The sequence below is a fragment of the Chelonia mydas genome, chromosome 27 (genome assembly GCF_015237465.2).
Source record: "Chelonia mydas isolate rCheMyd1 chromosome 27, rCheMyd1.pri.v2, whole genome shotgun sequence".
Classification (NCBI taxonomy): domain Eukaryota; kingdom Metazoa; phylum Chordata; order Testudines; family Cheloniidae; genus Chelonia; species Chelonia mydas.
The window spans coordinates 4,053,601-4,074,850 of NC_057860.1; the positions used below are offsets into that span (position 1 = coordinate 4,053,601).

Sequence of the window (21,250 nt, forward strand, 5' to 3'; positions counted from 1 at the left end):
CTTTCAGACACCCATCTGGCTAGCCTATGACAAGCTGCCCCCTGCACGCTCCCAACCAGAGAGGCAGCGAGCTAGCAATCCCCTCTGCCATGGGGTCAAGTAATCCCAGGGGCCTGCTGGCCAAACCCTCAAGGGAAAGCTCTGGAGTGTGCGTGAGTGACCATTTGCAACGAGCATTCAAACCAACTCTTCCCAGCACTGTACCTGGCCCCACTCAACTCTGCTTCAATGTAATACATCAGTGGTCACCGAGAAATGACCTGGCTATTCCTAGGGTGCACACCAGGCCATTCAGAAATCCCAGCAAAAGCACTCCGAACTAAAGGAAAATCATCACCCGCTATTAGCAGTACAGGGCCTATGACACACAGTTCTAATTCAATCACACTAGGCAATTCAATCCAAGCTCACCTTCCTCCTTTCATTCTCTAGGGGGAATTGCTTCCTCAAGTGTTTTGTGTAGTCCTGTTTTTGTTAATAAAACAGGACACTCTGGAAGTGGAAACTAAAGCAAAGGAGAAAGGTTTGCTGCTGTGGTCTCTAAAGAACCTTTAAGAGCAAGGGAAGGCAGGGCAGGCAGCAGAATAGGAACAAGTGAATGATACTGACTGCAGCCCCATGGTGGGGTATTTGCCTTTAACCTATAAAGCAGTAGCTCACAACCTTTTTCATACCAGGCTCCCCTTTGGTCCCCTCCCCCCCATCCAGCTCAGGCCTAGCTGAGACCCCTCTCCTCTTTAGCAACCTAGAAAAGGCGGGTTGATTCCCACCCCCTTACACCTTGTCTTGACCCCCTTGGGTTATGGCCCCCCTGCTCGAGAACCGTGTTCTGGAGCCCAACTCTTTGGGTGTGCATGAACGAGAACATTATTTGTTTTTCCTGTAGGCATTAGGCCACAGACGCGTTTCCTAACATCCGTGAAGCAGCCATGTTAAAGGGAGACAAATATTTCCAATTACCACTTGCTCCTGTAACACACGTTGCATTTGAGAAGGAGGTTTTGCCAAACTGCTTCAGTGGGTGCGTAGTATAATAGAGTACTCAACTCTGCGTTTCATTGCCTATTTGAGAACTAATAAATGAGTTTGCTGCAGAGTGCCATGTAAAAGGCTGCAAAGGTATTTATTAATCACTGCTCTAGCAATTCATTTCTAGCACTTAAGCTATTAGTGGATTTTACGGCGCTAATGTGATCTTCCTAACGGGGCTGGTGGCTTTGTTGGAGTCGTTTTTCACAGCTGGCAATGGTTCACTAAACAAAAACCCTCCTTTTGTCTGCTGCCAAACAGCAAAAGGCTTTCTTTACAAGCAAACAAACGAGTAATCATAGAGGAGTAAATGATCGGGCCAGTAAATGATCAATGGAGTGCTCAATCTCAAATAAAGGTGGTGTAATGGCTGGAACAATGGACTGAGAATCAGGGGACCCTTGCTCCGGCCCTGACTCATTTTGTTACCTTGGGTAAGTCACCTTCTCTCTCTGTGCCTCAATTTCCCCAATATATAAAACTGATATAATGATGTTGCTCCCCAGCACCATGTCATGTTGAGAACTGTAACGGTAGCCTCCAAACTGAGGGTGCTCTGTCCCCTATCCTGATTTTTGGGCATCCCATGTTAGGAAAGATTCAGACAAATCAAAGAGTCCAGAGGAGAGCAACAGAACTGATCAGAAGTTTAGAACAGGAAAGGTTGAAATAAGTGGGCATGTTTAGTCTAGAGAAGAGACAACCAAGGGAGGACCTGATAACAGCTTTCCGATATTTTAAGGGCTGTTTTAAATAGGCTGGTGATCAATTGTTCTTCATGTGCACGGAGGGTAGGACAAAAAGGGCTTGTCATAAATATAAAGGGAAGGGTAAACCCCTTTAAAATCCCTCCTGGCCAGAGAAAAGATCCTCTCACCTGTAAAGGGTTAAGAAGCTAGGATAACCTCGCTGGCACCTGACCAAAATGACCAATGAGGAGACAAGATACTTTCAAAAGCTGGGAGGGGAGGGAAAAACAAAGGGTCTGTCTGTGTGATGCTTTTGCTGGGGACAGAACAGGAATGGAGTCTTAGAACTTAGTAAGTAATCTAGCTAGATATGCATTAGATTATGATTTCTTTAAATGGCTGAGAAATTAAGTTGTGCTGAATAGAATGGATATTCCTGTCTGTGTGCCTTTTTGTAACTTAAGGTTTTGCCTAGAGGGATTCTCTGTGTTTTGAATCTAATTACCCTGTAAGGTATTTACCATCCTGATTTTACAGAGGTGATTCTTTTTACTTCTATTAAAATCCTTCTTTTCAGAAACTGAATGTTTTTTCATTGTTCTTAAGATCCAAGGGTTTGGGTCTGTGGTCACCTATGCAAATTGGTGAGGATTTTTACCAAACCTTCCCCAGGAAGTGGGGTGCAAGGGTTGGGAGGATTTTGGGGGGGAAAGACGTTTCAAAACAATGCTTTCCTAATAAAAATAAACCCAGATAAACGTTTGGTGGTAGCAGTGGAAGTCCAAGGGCAAAGGGTAAAATAGTTTGTACCTTGGGGAAGTTTTAACCTAAGCTGGTAAAAGTAAGCTTAGGAGGTTTTCATGCAGGTCCCCACATCTGTACCCTAGAGTTCAGAGTGGGGAAGGAACCTTGACAGGGCTTAACCTGCAGCAAGGGACATTTAGGTTAGTTATTAGGAAAAACTTCTTAACTAAAAGCGGCAAAGAGTCCTGTGGCACCTGATAGACTAACAGACATATTGGAGCATCAGCTTTCGTGGGTAAATACCCACTTCGTCAGATGCATGTAGTGGAAATTTCCAGAGGCAGGCATAAATATGCAAGCAAGAATCAGGCTAGGGATAACAAGGTTAGTTCAATCAGGGAGGATGAGGCCCTCTTCTAGCAGTTGAGGTGTGAACACCAAGGGAGGAGAAACTGCTTTTGTAGTTGGCGAGCCACTCACAGTCTGTGTTTAATCCTGAGATGATGGTGTCAAATTTGGAAATGAACTGAAGCTCAGCAGTTTCTCTTTGAAGTCTGGTCCTGAAGTTTTTTTGCTGCAGGATGGCTACCTTTACATCTGCTATTGTGTGTCCAGGGAGGTTGAAGTGTTCTCCTACAGGTTTTTGTATGTTGCCATTCTGAATATCTGATCTGTGTCCATTTATCCTTTCCACTACATGCATCCGATGCAGTGGGTATTCACCCACGAAAGCTTATGCTCCAATACATCTGTTAGTCTATAAGGTGCCACAGGACTCTTTGCTGCTTTTACAGATCCAGACTAACACGGCTACCCCTCTGATTCTTAAATAAAGAATAGATACACACTGGAACGGGATACCGAGGGAGGCTGTAGAATCCCCGTCATTGGAGGTTTTTAAGAACAGGCTGGACAAACACCAGTCAAGGATGGTCTAGGTTTACAAGGTCCTGTCTCAGCACAGGGGGCTGGAATTGACGACCTCTTGAGGTCCCTTCCAGCCCTACAATTCTATGATGCTTCCCAACATCGCACGCCTGCTTGTGGGGCTCAGACTCATTCAAGTTTGGTAAGTGATTTGTGATACGCAGTTCATTAGAGATAAATGACTGCAGGGCCATCTAGAAGAGCAGATTGCTACAACTTTTAATGACGTGAGCTGTGCGCCTTGGTACCACGCTGCCCCCAGACTCTGAGCTGGCATTTCAGAGACTCTGCTAAAGTTGACCAAAACATGCGTTCATCTCCTATTCAACTTTAATGAGTCAGATGCACAAATACAAACGCTAGACTCGAGTTACCATTGATCTGAAGCACAATAATCACTGCCAAAGATTCTGCTGCTAATCAGTTAGGCATCTATTCCTCCAGCAACTTCTTTATCACACACTCTTTGCTACAGAAGGTACACATCAGGTGCAACAGCTTCCAGGGGGGAGGGAGCAGGCAGTAGAAAGAGGTGTGGGGTTGGGAGGCGAGTGTTCGTTTATTGGCATGTGCAGAGGCTTGCGTTAAAGTGACACTGTCGGGAATTGAAAACCACCCTCATCTGTATGAACACCACCTCTTTGGATTAGTAAAACTGGAATAATTTTTTAAAAAAATCTCATTCACCGGATGTCACTATTTAGGCCAGTCCCTTGTAGCTCTAAACCCACATTACCAGAGTATCTGAGCACCATACAGTCTTGAGCATGTTTGCCAGGGTGCCACTCTAACCACTGGCCAGTCCTTCCCCTCTTGTTCTGCTGGGTTACTCTGTGCATTTCTCCCTCAGGGGGCCCAATGAAAACAACTGGTCAGTTTCCTTTCTGCACCGTAGGTCTCTCTGGAGCTGGTATGCACCAGCAGAGCATTGCAGTTTTTGGTTTATAGCGAGCATCTGGTCAATCTGACTGCACCTCTCCGTTGGAAACCCCTTTTGGAAAACATCGCTGTTACTACTTGATTTCTGGATTTGGAAATGGACAAAGCAAACCCACAGAAAACGAGAGGGAGGCTGGTCCAGTGGTTAGGGTAGGGGCCTGCCATGCCATGCTAATGACACGACAGACAGCATAAATAATAAAATTAGATAAAGACGCGTTTTTTTAAAATCACTCCAGTTTTACTAATCCAAAGCGCTGGTATTAATTCAGATGAGGGTGTTTTTCAATTCCCGACACGGTCACCTTAACACAAGCCTCTGCACATGCCAATAAATGAATACATACTCCCCGCATTGCTGTGGGTGTGCACACCCGCCCCCTCACCACACGTACACCCTGTTTCTACTGCCTGTTCCCCTTCCCTATGGAAGCTGTAGCATCTGATGTGTGCATTCTGTAGCAAAAAGTGCGTGCCAAAGAAATTGCTGGAGGAATAGACGCCTAAGGCCTGGTCTACATCAGGAAATTAGGTTGGTGTAACTACATCATCCAAGGGTGTGAAAAATCCACGTCCCTGAGCGACACAGTTAAATCAACCTACCCTCCCCCCCAGTGTAGATAGCTCTAGGTCAGTGAGAGAATTCCCCGTCAACCTAGCTCCCACCTTTCAGGGATGTGGCAGGGTCTGCACCGCTGTAGCATTTTAAGGGCAGACAAGCCCTAATGAATTAGCAGCAGCCTAGTCGGTAGTATCGCACCTTAAATCAACAGCCTCTCCAGTCCAGTGTACCGCCTTGCTGCAGCAATCTAACTCCCAACGCGAATGACCACTGTGTTCTCAGGCATGGAGCAGTGGGTTCACTCCGTGGTGTATGGAAGAGGAACATTCTCCCACCTGGCAAGTCCCAGTATATTATTTTGATATACTGTAGCTGCATCTTGGCAAGGTGGATGAAAGGAGGGGGAGGGAAGCAAGTTGGTCCCACTCCCACTGCCCCAGCGTGCAGGAGGGGGCAGCTAGGTGCAAAATGGTGCAATTCCAGAGGCACTGGGCATTCGGGTGTGTGGTCAATATACGCCTTGGCAGCACTGCCGGCTTGTAACAACTTCTCCCTGGAGGGTTGGACGGGCCTAAGGAGTCTGAGCCATAGATGTGGGAATGGAGAAGGTTTGGCAGGCAAATCATGTGTTGATTAGAGAGCAGCTGTTCGATACCTGAACAGCTGTTGCCTGTGCCCCCAAAGAGCATTTTACCCACCTATTACTGATGTGTTCAACTAGAAATGAGTTCTTGGTAGCTGAAGAATAAAAGCAGCTCATTTTCTAGAGCCTGCTGGACTTTCACACAAGACACAGACAGGCAAAAACCCATTACTTGATAAACCAAAAGAATCCACTGCCCTTCCTTGGCACTTGCTTACCCGAAAACTGGCACTGAAATAACTAAATGGGTTACTTCTCCTAAGACACTTTTAATCACTTTGCTGCAGGTCCATGCACTGACTTCAGTTAGCTCATTATATTTCAGAATACGAACGTCCACGCACAGACTCGTAGTGAAATAACAACCGGTGTGTATCGAACCTGCTGTGGTTATTTGGGTTCCAGTGTCCATGTGGTCCTTGGCTTACAGGTAAGTTTGGTGGTAGATTTCCACTGGTAAGTGGTAAATCGGGTGGTGAGTGTCCTTGAGTTAATCTGAGAGGAAGCGGAAGAGCTCTTGCTCTAATACCATGGATGGCCAAAAAACCCAACGCCTCCTGAAACTGGCTCTGAGTTTTTGAGTCCCATTGCATTGGAAGGAGACCGCAAGGGCAGGAAGAACCTGAGTAGGGCAACGAGGAAGGTGAAGAATAGAAGCTCCAGGAAAGAGCTTTATGCCACTGGCTGACTTTCAAACTCCTAACAAGTATCCAGATCTAAGAGCAATGTCACATCTCATTGATCAGTCCAGGGATAACGTATCCCCACTGGGACACGAGGGAAGTGATGTGTTATGAGCTGCTGGCCTCCCACCATTGGTGATAATAAATAATTGAAATATTGTCATGCTGCCTGCAAGGAGACAAGCTGATTTACATAAACCCCTTTCCTCTAATCTCCCTTTGTCCTTCAACCCTGAGCCCCCATGGGCAGGGACCGTCCCTTCTTGAGTTTCTGGAAAGTGGCTAGCACATGTTGGGACTATTGTAAGTGAGCAACTGTGATAGCCACCCTCTTAGGCCAACGGGCCAAGAACTGAACCAGAGACTTTCAGAGCCAGCTAGCTTGAGAGCCAGGCTGCCATAGCTGCTGGTTGTACCAACTCATCTCCTCTGGGAAGCAGCCATGGAGGGGACCTGTAACACGCCCTCACCAGCCAGTTACACAACACCAAACAACAATACTCTGAAGGGACGGCCACAGGGTTGCCTGCCCCTTTGAGGGCTGGGAGCCAGCCAGCCCTGTTCATTTATCAGGCCCAGCTGAGAAGGTGTCAGGTGTTTTCTAGGAAGGGCTGAGAAAGCTCAGCTGGAAGGAGCTGCAACAGGAGACAGGCCTCTGCAGTGGGCCCTGAAACAGAGGGGACTGAAGGAAAGGGCATGTCTTCCTGTCAGCATGGAGACAAGCCAGGGGAAAAGCCAACAGGAGCTGTAGCCCAGGGCCTATCTAGAGGAACTGTTTTGGGTTTGATGTTTTGACTAAGTTTTAAGGATAAAGCCGTGCCCAGAAAGAGGCTTGGGGCATGGCAGTATGTCCTTCCTGGGCAGGTCAAGAGAGCCAACCTGTGTGAGGGCAAACAGAGGCATCAGCTGGCCTGCAGCCAGACAAGGTAAGGCAGGGATGAAATCCCCTCTGTGGGCTCTGGCAAATGTAATAGAAACAATACAGTGAATGATCCACCCTTATGAAATCCAAACAGAAAACAATCAAGGCGGGGGGTCATTATGAGGTAATCCATATTGAAAACAGTGGTAGTCACCAAATACCCTTGGAATAAAACAACTTTCAGGTGATTTTTATACCTGGGGAGAGATGGTCTGAGGTGGACACCAGGGAGGCAGTGAGGTCAGAGAATTTACGGCCAGTGCAATCAATCATCTGGCCAGCGAATCTTATCCTGCATCTAGTCCAATACCCTGAGGTTCCATTACAGTGTCCATTCGAGACAGAGACATCCAGTCTCGAGTTAAAGAATTCATGTGGAGAGTCTATCATACCCTGAGATAAGTGATGTTAAAAAAATGGTGCCTTGTTCCCGTTTTGAAGTGGTCTAGCTTCAGCTTCCAGGCACGGATCTCGTTTGGCCTTGATCTGATGGCCTGGAGAGCCATCTACTATCAGAAGTCATCTCCCCTGTTAGGGACTTACCGAAAGTAAGCAACTTGCCTCTGAACCTCAGTAAGTTAAAAAGGTCGAGTTCTTTGGCCACGTCTACACTGCATTGCAAACACAGTCTGTGGGGCTGGTGGACGTGGTGTTTCCAAAGCCATGCTTGAGCATCCACGCTGCATTGTAAACATGGTTTACAATTGCTGGACTCGGGTTTCAGAACCTTGCTAACATGTCCATACTGCGCTACACAGACCTTCTGACTCCAGTCTGCACCTTGACTTGGTCCACGCTGCAAAATGACAGGATGTGGACCTGAGTCACAGCTGGACTTGGCTATGACCCATCCCCCTACCATGATCCTAGGACCCCAGTCCTGAGTGCTTGCTGACCAGTCTGACTGATCTGAGTGTGGACGGAAGAAGGGCTTAGGCTGAAACCTAAGTCTGAGCCTGGACTTAACGTGCAGTGTAGACAGACCTTAACTCTCACTGTGAGGAAGGTTTCCCAGACCTCGAATCATATTCACAGCCATTCTCTAAACCCTCTCCAATTTCTCTACATCCTTTGGAGGTGCGGACACCAGAACTGGGCCCAGTCTAGCAGTCACGGTCACACCAATGCCATATACACAGGTAATATCACCTTCCTACTCCTACTCGATAGTCCCCTGCTTATAAGGATCACCCGTTCTAGCCATAGCAATCAATCACCAGATCACCTGGCAACCCAAGCACGGGTTGATGGCTCACTGATACCAGGACCAGGCTGACAAGGATTTAAAACATTAAAAAAAATGGGGCATGTTTAGTCTCAGGAAAAGAAGACTGGGGTGGGGGGTAGGGAACCTGATAAGTCCTCAGATATGTTAAGGGCTGTTCCAGGGGTGCTGGAACCAAGTGTGCGGGGGAGGGCAGCCCCCCTTGCCTTGAAGCAGTTTCCATCCTATGCAGGGTTTACAGTTTGGTTCACTGGCTTTCAGCACGCCCCCCCCGTACACATTGTTCCAGCCCCCCAGCCCCCCTGGGCTGTTATAAAGAGGATGGGGATCCGTTGTCCATCTCCACTGAAGGTAGGACAAGGAGTAACGGGCTTAATCTGCAGCAAGGGAGATTTAGGTGAGATATTAGGAAAAATGTTCTAACTCTCAGGGTAGTGAAGCTCAAACAGGCTTCCCAGGGAGGGTGAGGAATTTCCAACCCTGGAGGTGTGGAAGAACAGGCTGGGCAAACCCCACTCACAGATGATCTAGGTTTATTGGTCCTGTCTCAGCGCAGGGGGCCCGGACTTGCTGCCCTGGCAAGGTCCCATCCAGCCCGACATGTCTCTGATGCTATGAAATAAGGCAAAGGCCTAGGCCGTTCTTTCCAAGCCAGGAGGGCTACTTTCAGACCCTTCCGCTGCTCTGCACAGGAAGGGGGGTGACTTGGGCGTTACCACGCTGAGCACAGCAGCACCAAACTTTTGTGACTCCCATTCCTGGGCACCTACAAGCCAGCAAGCTGAGCAGGGAGCTCCCTAAACTAGCCAATAGGAAAGGTCAGGAAGCGGGGTTCCGCCCCTCAGGGATGTAGGGCCCCAACTCTGGGCCGGAGGGAGGCGTCTCCTTCTGCTTGGGATTCACAGCCAGGAGGCAGGTGCCTGCGCCAGGTCAGTCATTCTCCAAGACAAACGGAGGAGGTGTCCCTCTGCTAACGTTTCTCCCAGTGGTTAGCCCACTCTCCCCAGGTGTGGGAGACCCCTCCGGCTTGCTGTGAAGAAGGGATTTGAACTTGCCCTAACCACTAGGCTAGAGGGTCATCTGGGGCAGGCTCTCAATCTCTCCTGTCAAAGCTGTTCCACTGGGCATAAATAATGAGTCAGTGTAGCAGTGGGACGGGAGTTTGGGTCTGCCACCTCCCGGCAGATGCCCAAATGGCCAGGCCGCAAAGTCATTCTACCTCTCGCTGGGGCCCACATTTTTCTATTGTCTCCTTTCAAATTTTAGATCAATTTTTTTAAAAGGTAAAAAGAACCCTTGAAAACAAAACATTTCCTTTCGTGTGGAACTAAACGCTATTGTTCTGACTGTTTGGGTTTTGCACAGCCCTCCCCAGGAGTAATGAGCCCTGCCGACAAGCTACCGTCAGCCTCCAGTTCATCCACTCCAGAAATAATCTGTGTGTTACCAACCCTCTACCCTCCCACAATCCTGCCAGATTAGAATTTCACACACACTTGTTTCAAATGACAGGCAATGAATAAAAGTCTCTCTGACTGTCACCCATCCAGACCTGAGGGCGGGGGTGCTGTCAGGGATTCGTTATTCCAATGCGTCACAGGGAGGTCACAGACTGATTTAACTGCAGCAAATCAGCCTTGCTAGCAAAGCCTGGCTTTTAGCCTCAGTGGCACAAATCAGCCTTTGGCCTGTGTTCATGCACGCTTCCAGCTTAGTGTGCGAACAGCCAGCAGGGGATATGTGCAAAGATCTTGCATGCACACAGGGAACTTCCTCTGGGCGATTACTGCCCACTGGTCTCCTCTTTTGCTCGGGAATGCTACCGGATTTGACAGAGTTTTCACCCTCTGAGCTAGGCTGGCCACATGGAATGGGGGCAGAGCTCTCCAGCCGGCTGGCACGTTCTCTTCCCCAGTCACAAGGGGGAGCTGTGTGTTTGTAAGACCAGCAGGGCAGATTCCACACCCTGTCTTCAGTCTTGCATAATCCTCTCAGAGAGCACAAAGCACCAGCTACCGAGGGCAGGCAATGATGGGACAAATGAGAATTTCTGTGTACAGATTTTTAGCCATTGGTCGTTACCATAAGTACTAGTATGGAATTCCAGTGGGCCTGGTTCTTATCTACGCTAAGGCCTCGTTGCATTGCAGGCTTTAGAGTGCGTATACAAAATATTTATACTCAGTTTAACACCCTTTTATATTGCTAGGTCTGCGTACAGCAGCCTTCCTGTAAATAGCCGTCAGATCCGTGCGTCTCATATGGACTTCATTAATAAGATCATCCCAGTGACAGTTACAGATGGACAAACCAGTTTGGATAAAATAAGCTAGTTATCCCTGGAGATGGGGAAAGGCTTTGGCCAATGCTAGTCTTCATTTTCAAACATGCCCCGGTTCTGATCAGGACGGGAGGCAGAAATGCCAACATTCTGGAAGTAAATTTGTTTCTATGCAATTTTCAGCATGGTTCTGCTGACTTCAAAGGTGTGGGCATACATCAGACAGAAGAAAAATGATGTCTGCCCAGCACTAGTGGCAGCCCCTTCGCCCCTTTGAAACTTTACATTTTACTGCGAACATCCAAGTCAACAAACAAGCCAAAATTTATGCACAGGGCTTCACTCCTAATTCTGCAACCAACTCTTCAGTGCTGAAACTTCCTCTTCGTAGCCTGAGATCCCATAGCGTGGTAGGATGCCAGCAAGCTTCTATTCAAGGGGTAGGGTTTAAATATGTAACTCAGTGGTTCTCAAGCTGTGGGTTGCAAGTGAGCACTCTGCCCACCATGCTGGTTTTGTCACAAAGATAAAGCACCTCTCAGTTTTCAAGTAGGAATGGCAACATCTACTCAGAGCCAGACTGGACACATTCAGGGTTTGCAGAGGTTTTTTCTGGTCAGCACCTCTCTCTTCCTCCCCACACCCAATGAAAACAAATACCGCCCACCAAATCCCCCCCTCCCCATCTGTCCTTGCTCCATGTATTTCTCTGTTGTCAGGGGTGTTTTAGGTAAATTCAACCGTGATCCGATTTGCCGCTGAAATGAAAAATGGGGAGAAATACATATGTCACAAAGTTCCCTGGAGAGTTGGGAGCAGCAGGGGCAGCACCAGGCCTGGAGAATGAGCGGCACAGACCTAAGAGTGGGAGAAGTGACCAAGCAGCCATACCCACGTTTGTGTGACATTTGCCTCCTGAGAGAATGGTGACCGCAGACCTTGGGCTACTCAGTGGCCTATTCAGAGTAGCAGCCTCATTAGGGTAGGTTCTACCCCTCCTAGAAGTGCAGGGAAAACAGGATTAGGGGAGTTGCTTCAGGAAAGGGTCTCTCCATCTCTCCCCTTAGAAGTGACACACCATAGGAAAACGTTCCCATTCCACACATCAAACCACAGACTCACCCGTTGCTCCTGTGTGGCGACAAAGGTCTGAAATCCAGGGGCCACTCCGAACCCAAGCTCTTGGACGAAGGGTGGCTCAGACTGGCTGTGGATCTGAACTTTGACTCCAGCTTCAAATGTAGTTTCCTCTAAAAAGAGAAGCAGGAATGCTAAGTCACCAGAGGAAGAACAGGTTAGCTAACTGGCTGCCGTGACTCTGAGGGTGGCATGCAAAGTTAAAAGAGAGCTTGTGCATAGGATCATGTTTGGAATCATTACTACACTTACCCCTCCTCTCCCCAAAAGGGGTTGGGATGAATTTATTATGCTGGCAAATGTGCTGTTCAGAGACGAGTGGAGAAATCACCATGTGCTACTTGCCAGCTCAGTAGCTTTTCATTGCAGGGCTCTTTGATGGACACCGTGGGAGAGAATCAGGACCATCCTTTGTGGTGAACCAGGCAGACTTTGGATTTGTCATTGGGGTGGGGGTGGGGGGTTAATCCGGCTCACCTCTGCAGACGCTGCTGCTGGCCATTGAAACCTCAATAGCCTCTCCAGACTCGGAGCACAGAGTGGCCCGTTCTGTGGGCTTCTTCCCCCTTGGGTAGCAGTTGTGTAATGGCAGGTTCCACAACTCCTAAATGTGCAAGAAGGTTTCTAGGGATGGGAGTGGGGGGCTGCGTGGGGGGGCAGGGTTTGCAGATAAGATGCCCTGTCTCTTGGAGAGGCCAGGCCACTGTCCAGACAACCTCTGTCTCTTTCTGAGATTTGAGGTACCCAAGGGACCACAGCTATTTTCTACCAGGCAGAAATCTGGTTTGAAATATATTTCCCCCATTATGTAAGCCTCCCCCCGCAAAAAACACATATGTTAAAAGAACATTACTTATGGTCTGTCTACACTTATGGTGGTTTAGAGCCCAGCCCAGCTAGCACAGTACAATTAGTGGTGTAGACGGCGAGGCACTTCTTTGTAGGGTAGAGTACAGACACGCCTGGACCCTAGGGTATATACCCTACATGGCTCTCTACATGCCCAAACAGTGCCTCCCCCATCTACACTGCTATTTCCAGCAGTGTAGTGTCCCACAGCCTCCCCACTGCTGGAGCAGTGGGGAAAGACTCTGACTGGGGGAAGGCAGAGAAGAAAGGCTCCAGCAGCACCCCACTGCCAGAGCTTTTCCTAGCTGCCTTCCTCCTGCCAGAGCATTTCACTGCTACATGTAGCTCCATGTATCCTAGGGGCTACCACAAGTGTGAACAAAGCCTTAGGCTGCAAGGTCAGCCACTTGAAAATGTAGGAAATGCCAGGTTTACACAGCGCTCTGTACAACTTTGATTCTTCCACCTTTTGCGTCCATCATGTGAACTGAACAAGGCAGGGGGCCCGTGGAAAATATACTATGTGATCATGTCATGAAAAACCATGGGTACAATTTTCAAAGGCGTCTCTGTGACGTAAGCATGCGAAGATTAGGGTTTGTCTACCCATGAGAGTTAATCCAGAATAAAGTAGGGTGTGAATTTAAGGCAGATTAACTATTCTTGTTGAACTACACATGTGGAGACTATTTCAGAACAACAGTGCCTTATTCTGAATTAGCTTAATCCATTTTGGAAGTGGATTAAGCTAATTTGGAACAGCACTTGTATTCCAGAATAACTCCCCGTGTAGACAATCTCTAAGGGAGTTAGGAGCTAAATTCCATTGATTTACACTAACTGGGCATTTGGGAAACTGGGAGCAACTAGTCCAGTATGCTCTGAAGTCTGCGTTCACAAATTCCCCTATAATGAACATAACTGTCCAAGAACACTGGCTGGCTCCCCTGATTACACAGCATTGTCAGGCTTCCCCAAGGCACAGTCCGCTCAGCAGAGCTTCAGGCAAGCAGCAAACAGAGCCCAGGAGCTTGGTAGAATTACAGCTGACCTTCAAGCTAACTAAGAATTTCAGCTCGCTGGGGCTCAGATAACCAAGGTTTCAGTGCTTATCAGCTGGGGATTTTGCACGTCAACCATCGGACTTCAACGCTTAACAGCCATGGGGGATTTGAAGCTTGTGATGTCAGAAAGATTCACAATAAACCCACATAGTTGGCTGACAGCTTCTATGTCATGGTGATGTGAGCATTTTGAACAGGCCCATCCTCCCACTATGGCTACCATGAGATGTTCAGAAGCCCCCAACTCCTGTCCTTCTCTTCACAATTCACTCTGGAAAGACACATTAAGTGGAACATTAAAGCTGATATTTAAACCCACATGAGGCAGGAATCCTCAAATTATAATCCTGTCCCCTTCTCTCCTTCCTTTTGTCAGAAGTCCTCCCCTGCCTTCGCTTTGGACTTTCTCCTCCTTTGAACTCTACTTAAGTCAGTACGTTGGCTAGCGAGTGAGAAGGCGGAGTTTGGAAAGTAGCAATGGCCGAAAGCCATTTTGGGAGGTAGGGGGCAGAATGAGTGTACAGTGAATTAGATGCAAGTGCAATGTGGCGTGGAGATGGCATTTTGGGCCCTTCATGTCATGCAAGAGGTCCTCTATTCAGCACTGGTGGTGCTGCGCCCGGAACACAGTTCTAGGCACAGACACATTGGATGCAGCTCAGCAAAGCGCAACAGACGTAATGAGGGAATAGAGGGAGATGTGGAAGGAAAGGTGACATTGCCAACTAGGCTTAGCATGGCTAAGCAACAAGATGCACCCTCATAACAGGGGGGAGAGATAGCTCAGTGGTTTGAGCATTGGCCTGCTAAACCCAGGGTTGTGAGTTCAATCCTTGAGGGGGCCATTTAGGGATCGGGGGGCAAAAATTGGGGATTGGTCCTGCTTTGAGCAGGGGGTTGGACTAGATGACCTCCTGAGGTCCCTTCCAACCCTGATATTCTATGATTCTATGAACAGTCTGTGCATAAGGCACCAAACGTTAGAGTCTCTGGGAGCCATCTACATATCTGAAGGGAGGCTGGGGCAAGCCCCATCTTTCATGCCCTTGGAGGGAGGCATGAGGACTATAAGGGCATAGGCACTGTCCCAACTGATGTTGCTGACCAAAAATCTCTGTCTCGAGTGCACTGAGCACACACGTGCTTGATTTTATTTATATATATATATGGACAAACCCTCCAAGAAGAACTAGCTACACATCTAAGGAACACAAAGGAATTTTCCAGACAGGTTGCTGCTCACCCCCTCGCTCTACCTACTTTTGGCTTCCATCCCTTAGTAATTAATAAAATGAAGGAAGAACACTATTATTTTTAATTATACTTTGTTTAAACCAGAGTATCTTTAGTGGTGTAAATCTGGAGTAGCTCCATGTAAATTTAACACCAATGTAAATGAGAGCAGAAGCTGACCCTCTCTCTTCCCAGTCCCCTTTCCTTCTCCACTGGGGGTAGGGTGACCAGACAGCAAGTGTGAAAAATCGGGACAGGGGGTGGGGGGGTAATCATAGAATCATAGAATATCAGGGTTGGAAGGGACCTCAGGAGGTCATCTAGTCCAACCCCCTGCTCAAAGCAGGACTGATCCCCAACTAAATCATCCCAGCCAGGGCTTTGTCAAGCCTGACCTTAAAAATATCTAAGGAAGGAGATTCCACCACCTCCCTAGGTAACGCATTCCAGTGTTTCACCACCCTCCTAGTGAAAAAGTTTTTCCTAATATCCAACCTATTGCAACCCCCACTGCAACTTGAGACCATTATTCCTTGTTCTGTCATCAGCTACCACTCAGAACAGTCTAGATCCATCCTCTTTGGAACCCCCTTTCAGGTAGTTGAAAGCAGCTATCAAATCCCCCCTCATTCTTCTCTTCCGCAGACTAAACAATCCCAGTTCCCTCAGCCTCTCCTCATAAGTCATGTGTTCCAGTCCCCTAATCACTTTTATTGCCCTCCGCTGGACGTTTTCCAATTTTTCCACATCCTTCTTGTAGTGTGGGGCCCAAAACTGGAAACAGTACTCCAGATGAGGCCTCACCAATGTTGAATAGAGGGGAACGATCACGTCCCTCGATCTGCTAGCAATGCCCCTACGTATACATCCCAAAATGCCATTGGCCTTCTTGACAACAAGGGCACACTGTTCACTCATATCCAGCTTCTCGTCCACTGTAACCCCTAGGTCCTTTTCTGCAGAACTGCTGCCGAGCCATTCGGTCCCTAGTCTGTAGCGGTAATAGGAGCCCATATAAGAAAAAGACCCGAAAATCGGGACTCTCCCTATAAAATCGGGACATCTGGTCACCCTACTTGGGAGTAATTTTTCTGTCTCATCTCTGTTGGGAGGACACTGCAAAGAAGCATGTTTCACACTTGGGTCCTTCACATAATGAATCTCCTGATTTCTGATGCTGGAGGTTCTCTAAGTTCTGACCCCCTGATAATTACTATTACCAGAGTATTACATCATTTAAAAAAAAATCTTAACATACAAGAACTTTAAACATAAAAAGGGGAAAGCTACTGCCTAACATTTATCACCATGGGTCACCAATAAATCCTGACTATGAACCCATCCATTTGGGTAGCCAGGAGTTTTGTTAAACTTTCTGTAGAATTCCTGCATATTAAGTGCTCAAATGCACTTGTTCTCCTTTGACTTTCTTTAAAATTCTCAGGGTGCCAAGGAGTGCTGTCTGTTGGAGGTTGCTCATCATGATGTCTTTCACTCCTAATGTGTCCCTAAGCTGCTTATTCATGCCCTGAGGGTCTCACAAGGTGCTCCAATAATCACTGGATTGTCTTTGTTCTAGTTTCCATAATTGGTTCACTTCCTGGCAGAATTCTTCATATGTCATCACCTCCTTGTTTGCATTTCTGTCTGCTGGGATGGCAATATCAATTTTAACATGGTCTGGTTTGCCCTTTTTTCCCTACAGCAACTATGTCCAGCCTGTTTGCCAGAACTGTTAGGTGTATGACAACTGTCAGATCCTATAAAATCTTATCCTCTGGTGTGCTTTTGATCCAGTGGTCATAACACCGTCCAGTTCGTTTAAATCCGTACCGGTCACAGAGGCTCCAATGCAGACACTCGGCAGCCTCATTGTGTCTGTTCCTATGTTCTCTCCCAGTCTGGCTCCTGCAGGCGCTCGATACATGCTCCATTGGTTTTTCCTTTTTGGAACACGCTCTGCAGTTTGGGGAGCAGTTCTGTCGGTCAGTTATGTTGCAAATTTAATTAAGCCTTAAGGACCAACTGCTCTTGGGCATTCACAGTGAGTCTCTCTCTGCCTCTCTCTTGAGAGGCTTTCTACAAGCCGGGAGTTTGTTCAACTTCGATCACTAATAGGTTGCCTCTCTCTCCACCACTGCACGTGCACTGATTTCTGTGTAAATCTTTTGAGTCTTCCTTTGTTTGTTTTTTATATAGATTCATAGATACTAAGGTCAGAAAGGACCATTATGATCATCTAGTCCGACCTCCTGCACAACGCAGGCCACAGAATCTCACCCACCCACTCCTGAGAAAAACCTCTCACCTATGTCTGAGCTATTGAAGTCCTCAAATCATGGTTTAAAGACTTCAAGGAGCAGAGAATCCTCCAACAAGTGACCCATGCCCCATGCTACAGAGGAAGGTGAAAAACATCCAGGGCCTCTTCCAATCTGCCCTGGAGGAAAATTCCTTCCCAACCCCAAATATGGTGATCAGTTGATTTGGTTTCTCCTTTCTTTGATGCTTTCTTGGCCTAGGATGCACACTCAGCCATCTCTTGTGATCACAACCAGATTATCTTTTGTTCTGGTTGATTCCTCACGTATTTTGATGCTATAGTCTTCATTCTCAATTGCTTCCTCCACCAATAGCAGACCTTTCCCTCCATCACGTCGTCGGATGTATGTCCTGTCCACGTCTTGATTGGTATGCATTAGTCTATGAATCTGTCCAATCTGGAGGGAATATCTGGCACTGGGTGCAGCTCAACGGAAAGCGACTTTGATTCAGAGGACAGAAGCAAAGCGAGAAAGAAGGAAGCTGTGTGCTGTAATTTTGGACTCCCACTCAGACAACAGATGCATCTGTGAAATTTGTAACAAGCTGTGTCGTTCTCAAATTGGGCTTGTCAGTCATAATCAGATTCATCAGACACCTGAGGAGACCTCTTAGGCATATACCATGATCCAATGGATTGATGCTTGCCTATAATAATAATGAATCACTAGGAGCTTCCTTGTTTGGAAATTTATTTTTTTCTTCTCTTCTTCATGCCACTTGATCACTCCAGCAGTGTCCAGTATTACAGGTATCGTCCACATATTAAAGGCTAAAATAAAATTCTTTGAGTTTTGTCCTTAGAGTAGTTCTTAGTCATCTGTAATATCCGTTCCTCACTTTCTTCTTTGACTTCCTTCTGTAGTAACTCAGACAGTTCCCTGATTACAAGGTATTTGTAGGGACCAAGCTGAGAGACATCTTGGCTAATACCTTCATCAGTTTTTATGTCATCTGATGGTACCAGTTTGCCCCTCTTTACAGTTGCCACTCCACATTGAGCCAAGCCAACCTGAAACTTTGTATCTTCAAACTTTTCTACATATGGCATCAGTCTCTGCATCTCCTTTTGCAATATTCCATACAGTTTCAGATCATCCATGTATTACAAATGGTTAACTGGCTGTTGCTCTTTGCTGTTAATAAGCACAAATCATCCCACAGAGCATCCGTGTTAGCGGCAGCATCACTACCATGAACAGCAATGGTGATAAGGAATCCCTTGAAAAGTTTCCTCTTTTAATTTGGACATAAGAATGGCCATACTGGGTCAGACCAAAGATCCTTGTAGCCCAGTATCCTGTCTGCCAACAGTGGCTAATGCCAGATGCTTAGAGGGAATGAATAGAACAGGTAATCACCAAGTGAATCAGCACCGAGCGGCGATGTGATGGTATGGACTCACCGCTGTGGTGCCTCCTGCTGGCTGTGCTGGGAATTAGCTCTGTTGGCCAGTGTGCCTCCGTCTGGTGACGTCTCACCGCCGTCAGTTCTGCTCCAGGACCCGTGTCACTCACATGGCCGCGGCATCCTCTTCCAGACACAGCCCTCTGGCTGTGCCGCACTTGGTTCTACCCCCCTTCCGGGGCACCAGCAATCCACTGTCCAGCCACTTCCTCCTCAGTGGTGAGTGGTGGCAAAGTGGGGGAAGGGACCCGAGTCTGCCCACTACTTTGGGTCACAGCCCAGGGACCCTATAGCTGGCAACCACATGCTATGTCCCCTCCAACCCTGCAGTCTATTTCCCTGCGCCACTTCCCTGCAGCCCTTACCATCTTCTCCGCCCTCGTCTCAGGGCCTCAAGTCTGTCAGCAGGCAGCCGGGAGCTCTCTCCCACTCCCCTGATCCTGCCCAGCACTGCTCTGTCCCAGGTGCTATCTTCCTGCCTTCTGCGAGGCAGCCGGTTCTCCCTCCTTGAGCGCTAAGGAGTGATTGAAGCTGCTCTGCCCAGCAGCCCTTCTTATATGTGTAGAAAGAACAGTAAATATGGCAGGCGACCAGCTTGGCTTCACAGTGAAATCCTTGCTTATCTTAAACACAAAAAAAGAAGCTTACAAGAAGTGGAAGACTGGACAAATGGCCAGGGAGGAGTATAAAAATATTGCTCAGGCATGCAGGATTGAAATCAGGAAGGCCAAATCACACTTAGAGTTGCAGCTGGCAAGGGATGTTAAGAGTAACAAGAAGGGTTTCTACAGGTATGTTAGCAACAAGAAGAAGGTCAGGGAAAGTGTGGGGCCCTTACTGAATGGGGGAGGCAACCTAGTGACAGAGGATGTGGAAAAAGCTAATGTACTCAATGCTTTTTTTGCCTCTGTCTTCACAAAGTCAGCTCCCAGACTACTCCACTGGGCAGCACAGTATGGGGAGGAGGTGAGCAGCCCTCAGTGGTGAAAGAACAGGTTAAGGACTGTTTAGAAAAGCTGGACATGCACAAGTCCATGAGGCCGGATCTAATGCATCTGAGGGTGCTGAGGGAGTTGGCTGATGTGATTGCAGAGCCATTGGCCATTATCTTTGAAAACTAATGGCGATCGGGGCAGGTCCCGGACGATTGGAAACAGGCAAATATAGTGCCCATATTTTAAAAAGGGAAGAAGGAAAATACGGGGAACTACAGACGGGGCCATCCTTAGGATTTATGGGGCCCTATGCAGTATTATTAAACTGGTGCCCCTGTGCCCCATGGCAGCCCGGGATCCCATGTATATTTTAGATAAGGGTGGTCTTTTGAAGGATTTATTTAAAAAAACTATGTCTGAAGATCCAAGCATTTAAGGCTAAAGATGAATACCCAGATTGTGCATCTAAAAATCTATGCAAGGATTTATTAGAGATGTGATTTTATAATCTTTAGGAACACACTAATGAAATATTTTTAAAGCAAACTTTAAATTAAGGTCCTGTAGACTAACATGTTCTGAGTAAATATTACAGTAATGCACAACTGTTTTTGTCAGTAAATTCAGAAATTGACAGTATATACCTGGGGGTTGGCAAATGCCTTGTGACAGGGTTGGGCCGGATGGCTACAGGAGAGTAATAGAAGGCAGATATATTAGCCCCAGGTTAAGTAGGTCCCTTTTCCCTGGGTAAGGTAACAAGGAAGGTTCCAGAACAATCAGGAACCTTCTGGAGACAATTAGGACAGACGGGCTGATTGGCTGCAGGTGTTCTAATCAAGAAGCTGCTAGAATCAATTAAGGCAGGCTAATCAGGGCACCTGGGTTTAAAAAGGAGCTCACTTCAGTTTGTGGCGCGCGTGTAAGGAGCTGGGAGCAAGAGGCACTAGGAGCTGAGAGTGAGAACGTGGACTGTTGGAGAACTGAGGAGTACAGTCCTGATGTACTTAATCAGGTGTACTTAATCTGATGTACTTAATCTGTTAATGATGAGCATTATCAGACACCAGGAGGAAGGTCCTATGGTGAGGATAAAGAAGGTGTTGGGAGGAGGCCATGGGGAAGTAGCCCAGGGAGTTGTAGCTGTCGCACAGCTTTTCCAGGAGGCACTCTAGACAGCTGCATTCCACAGGGCCCTAGGCTGGAACCTGGAGTAGAGGGCGGCCCAGGTTCCCCCCAAACCTCCCAGCTCCTGGTCAGACACAGGAGGAGTTGACCTGGACTGTGGGTTCACGAAAACGGCCAAACTGAGGGCTGCCGTGAAGCTCCAAGGCGAGCAAATCCCCCAATAAGTGCAAGACCCACCAAGGTAGAGGAGGAACTTTGTCACAGCCTGTTAAATGGCTTCATTACCGTTTGAATGGCTCTTTAACAGTTTCAATGTTGTGCGAATAGGTCTGGCAGGCAGGAGGCTTTTTCACTTTTAAGTGCTAGATCCCCTCTGGAGGAAAAAGAAAAGGTGTACTTGTGGCACCTTAGAGACTAAGAAATTTATTTGAGCATAAGCTTTCTTTGGATGCATGCAGTGGAAAATGTAGTGGGGAGATTTATATACACAGAGAACATGAAACAATGGGTGTTACCATACACCCTGTAACA

The 21,250-nt window shown here is 47.5% G+C and overlaps 1 protein-coding gene across 3 annotated transcripts in view; it reads right to left on the reverse strand.

The window, feature by feature from the left end:
* ASIC2 (acid sensing ion channel subunit 2) overlaps positions 1-21,250 on the reverse strand; it is a 1,285,436-nt gene that overhangs the window by 115,120 nt on the left and 1,149,066 nt on the right. For all 3 annotated transcript variants that reach the window (XM_043536829.1, XM_043536830.1, XM_037887013.2), the window contains exon 3: positions 11,767-11,894. In XM_043536829.1, the coding sequence (XP_043392764.1) occupies positions 11,767-11,894 (128 nt within the window). The remainder of the gene's footprint in view (positions 1-11,766; positions 11,895-21,250) is intronic.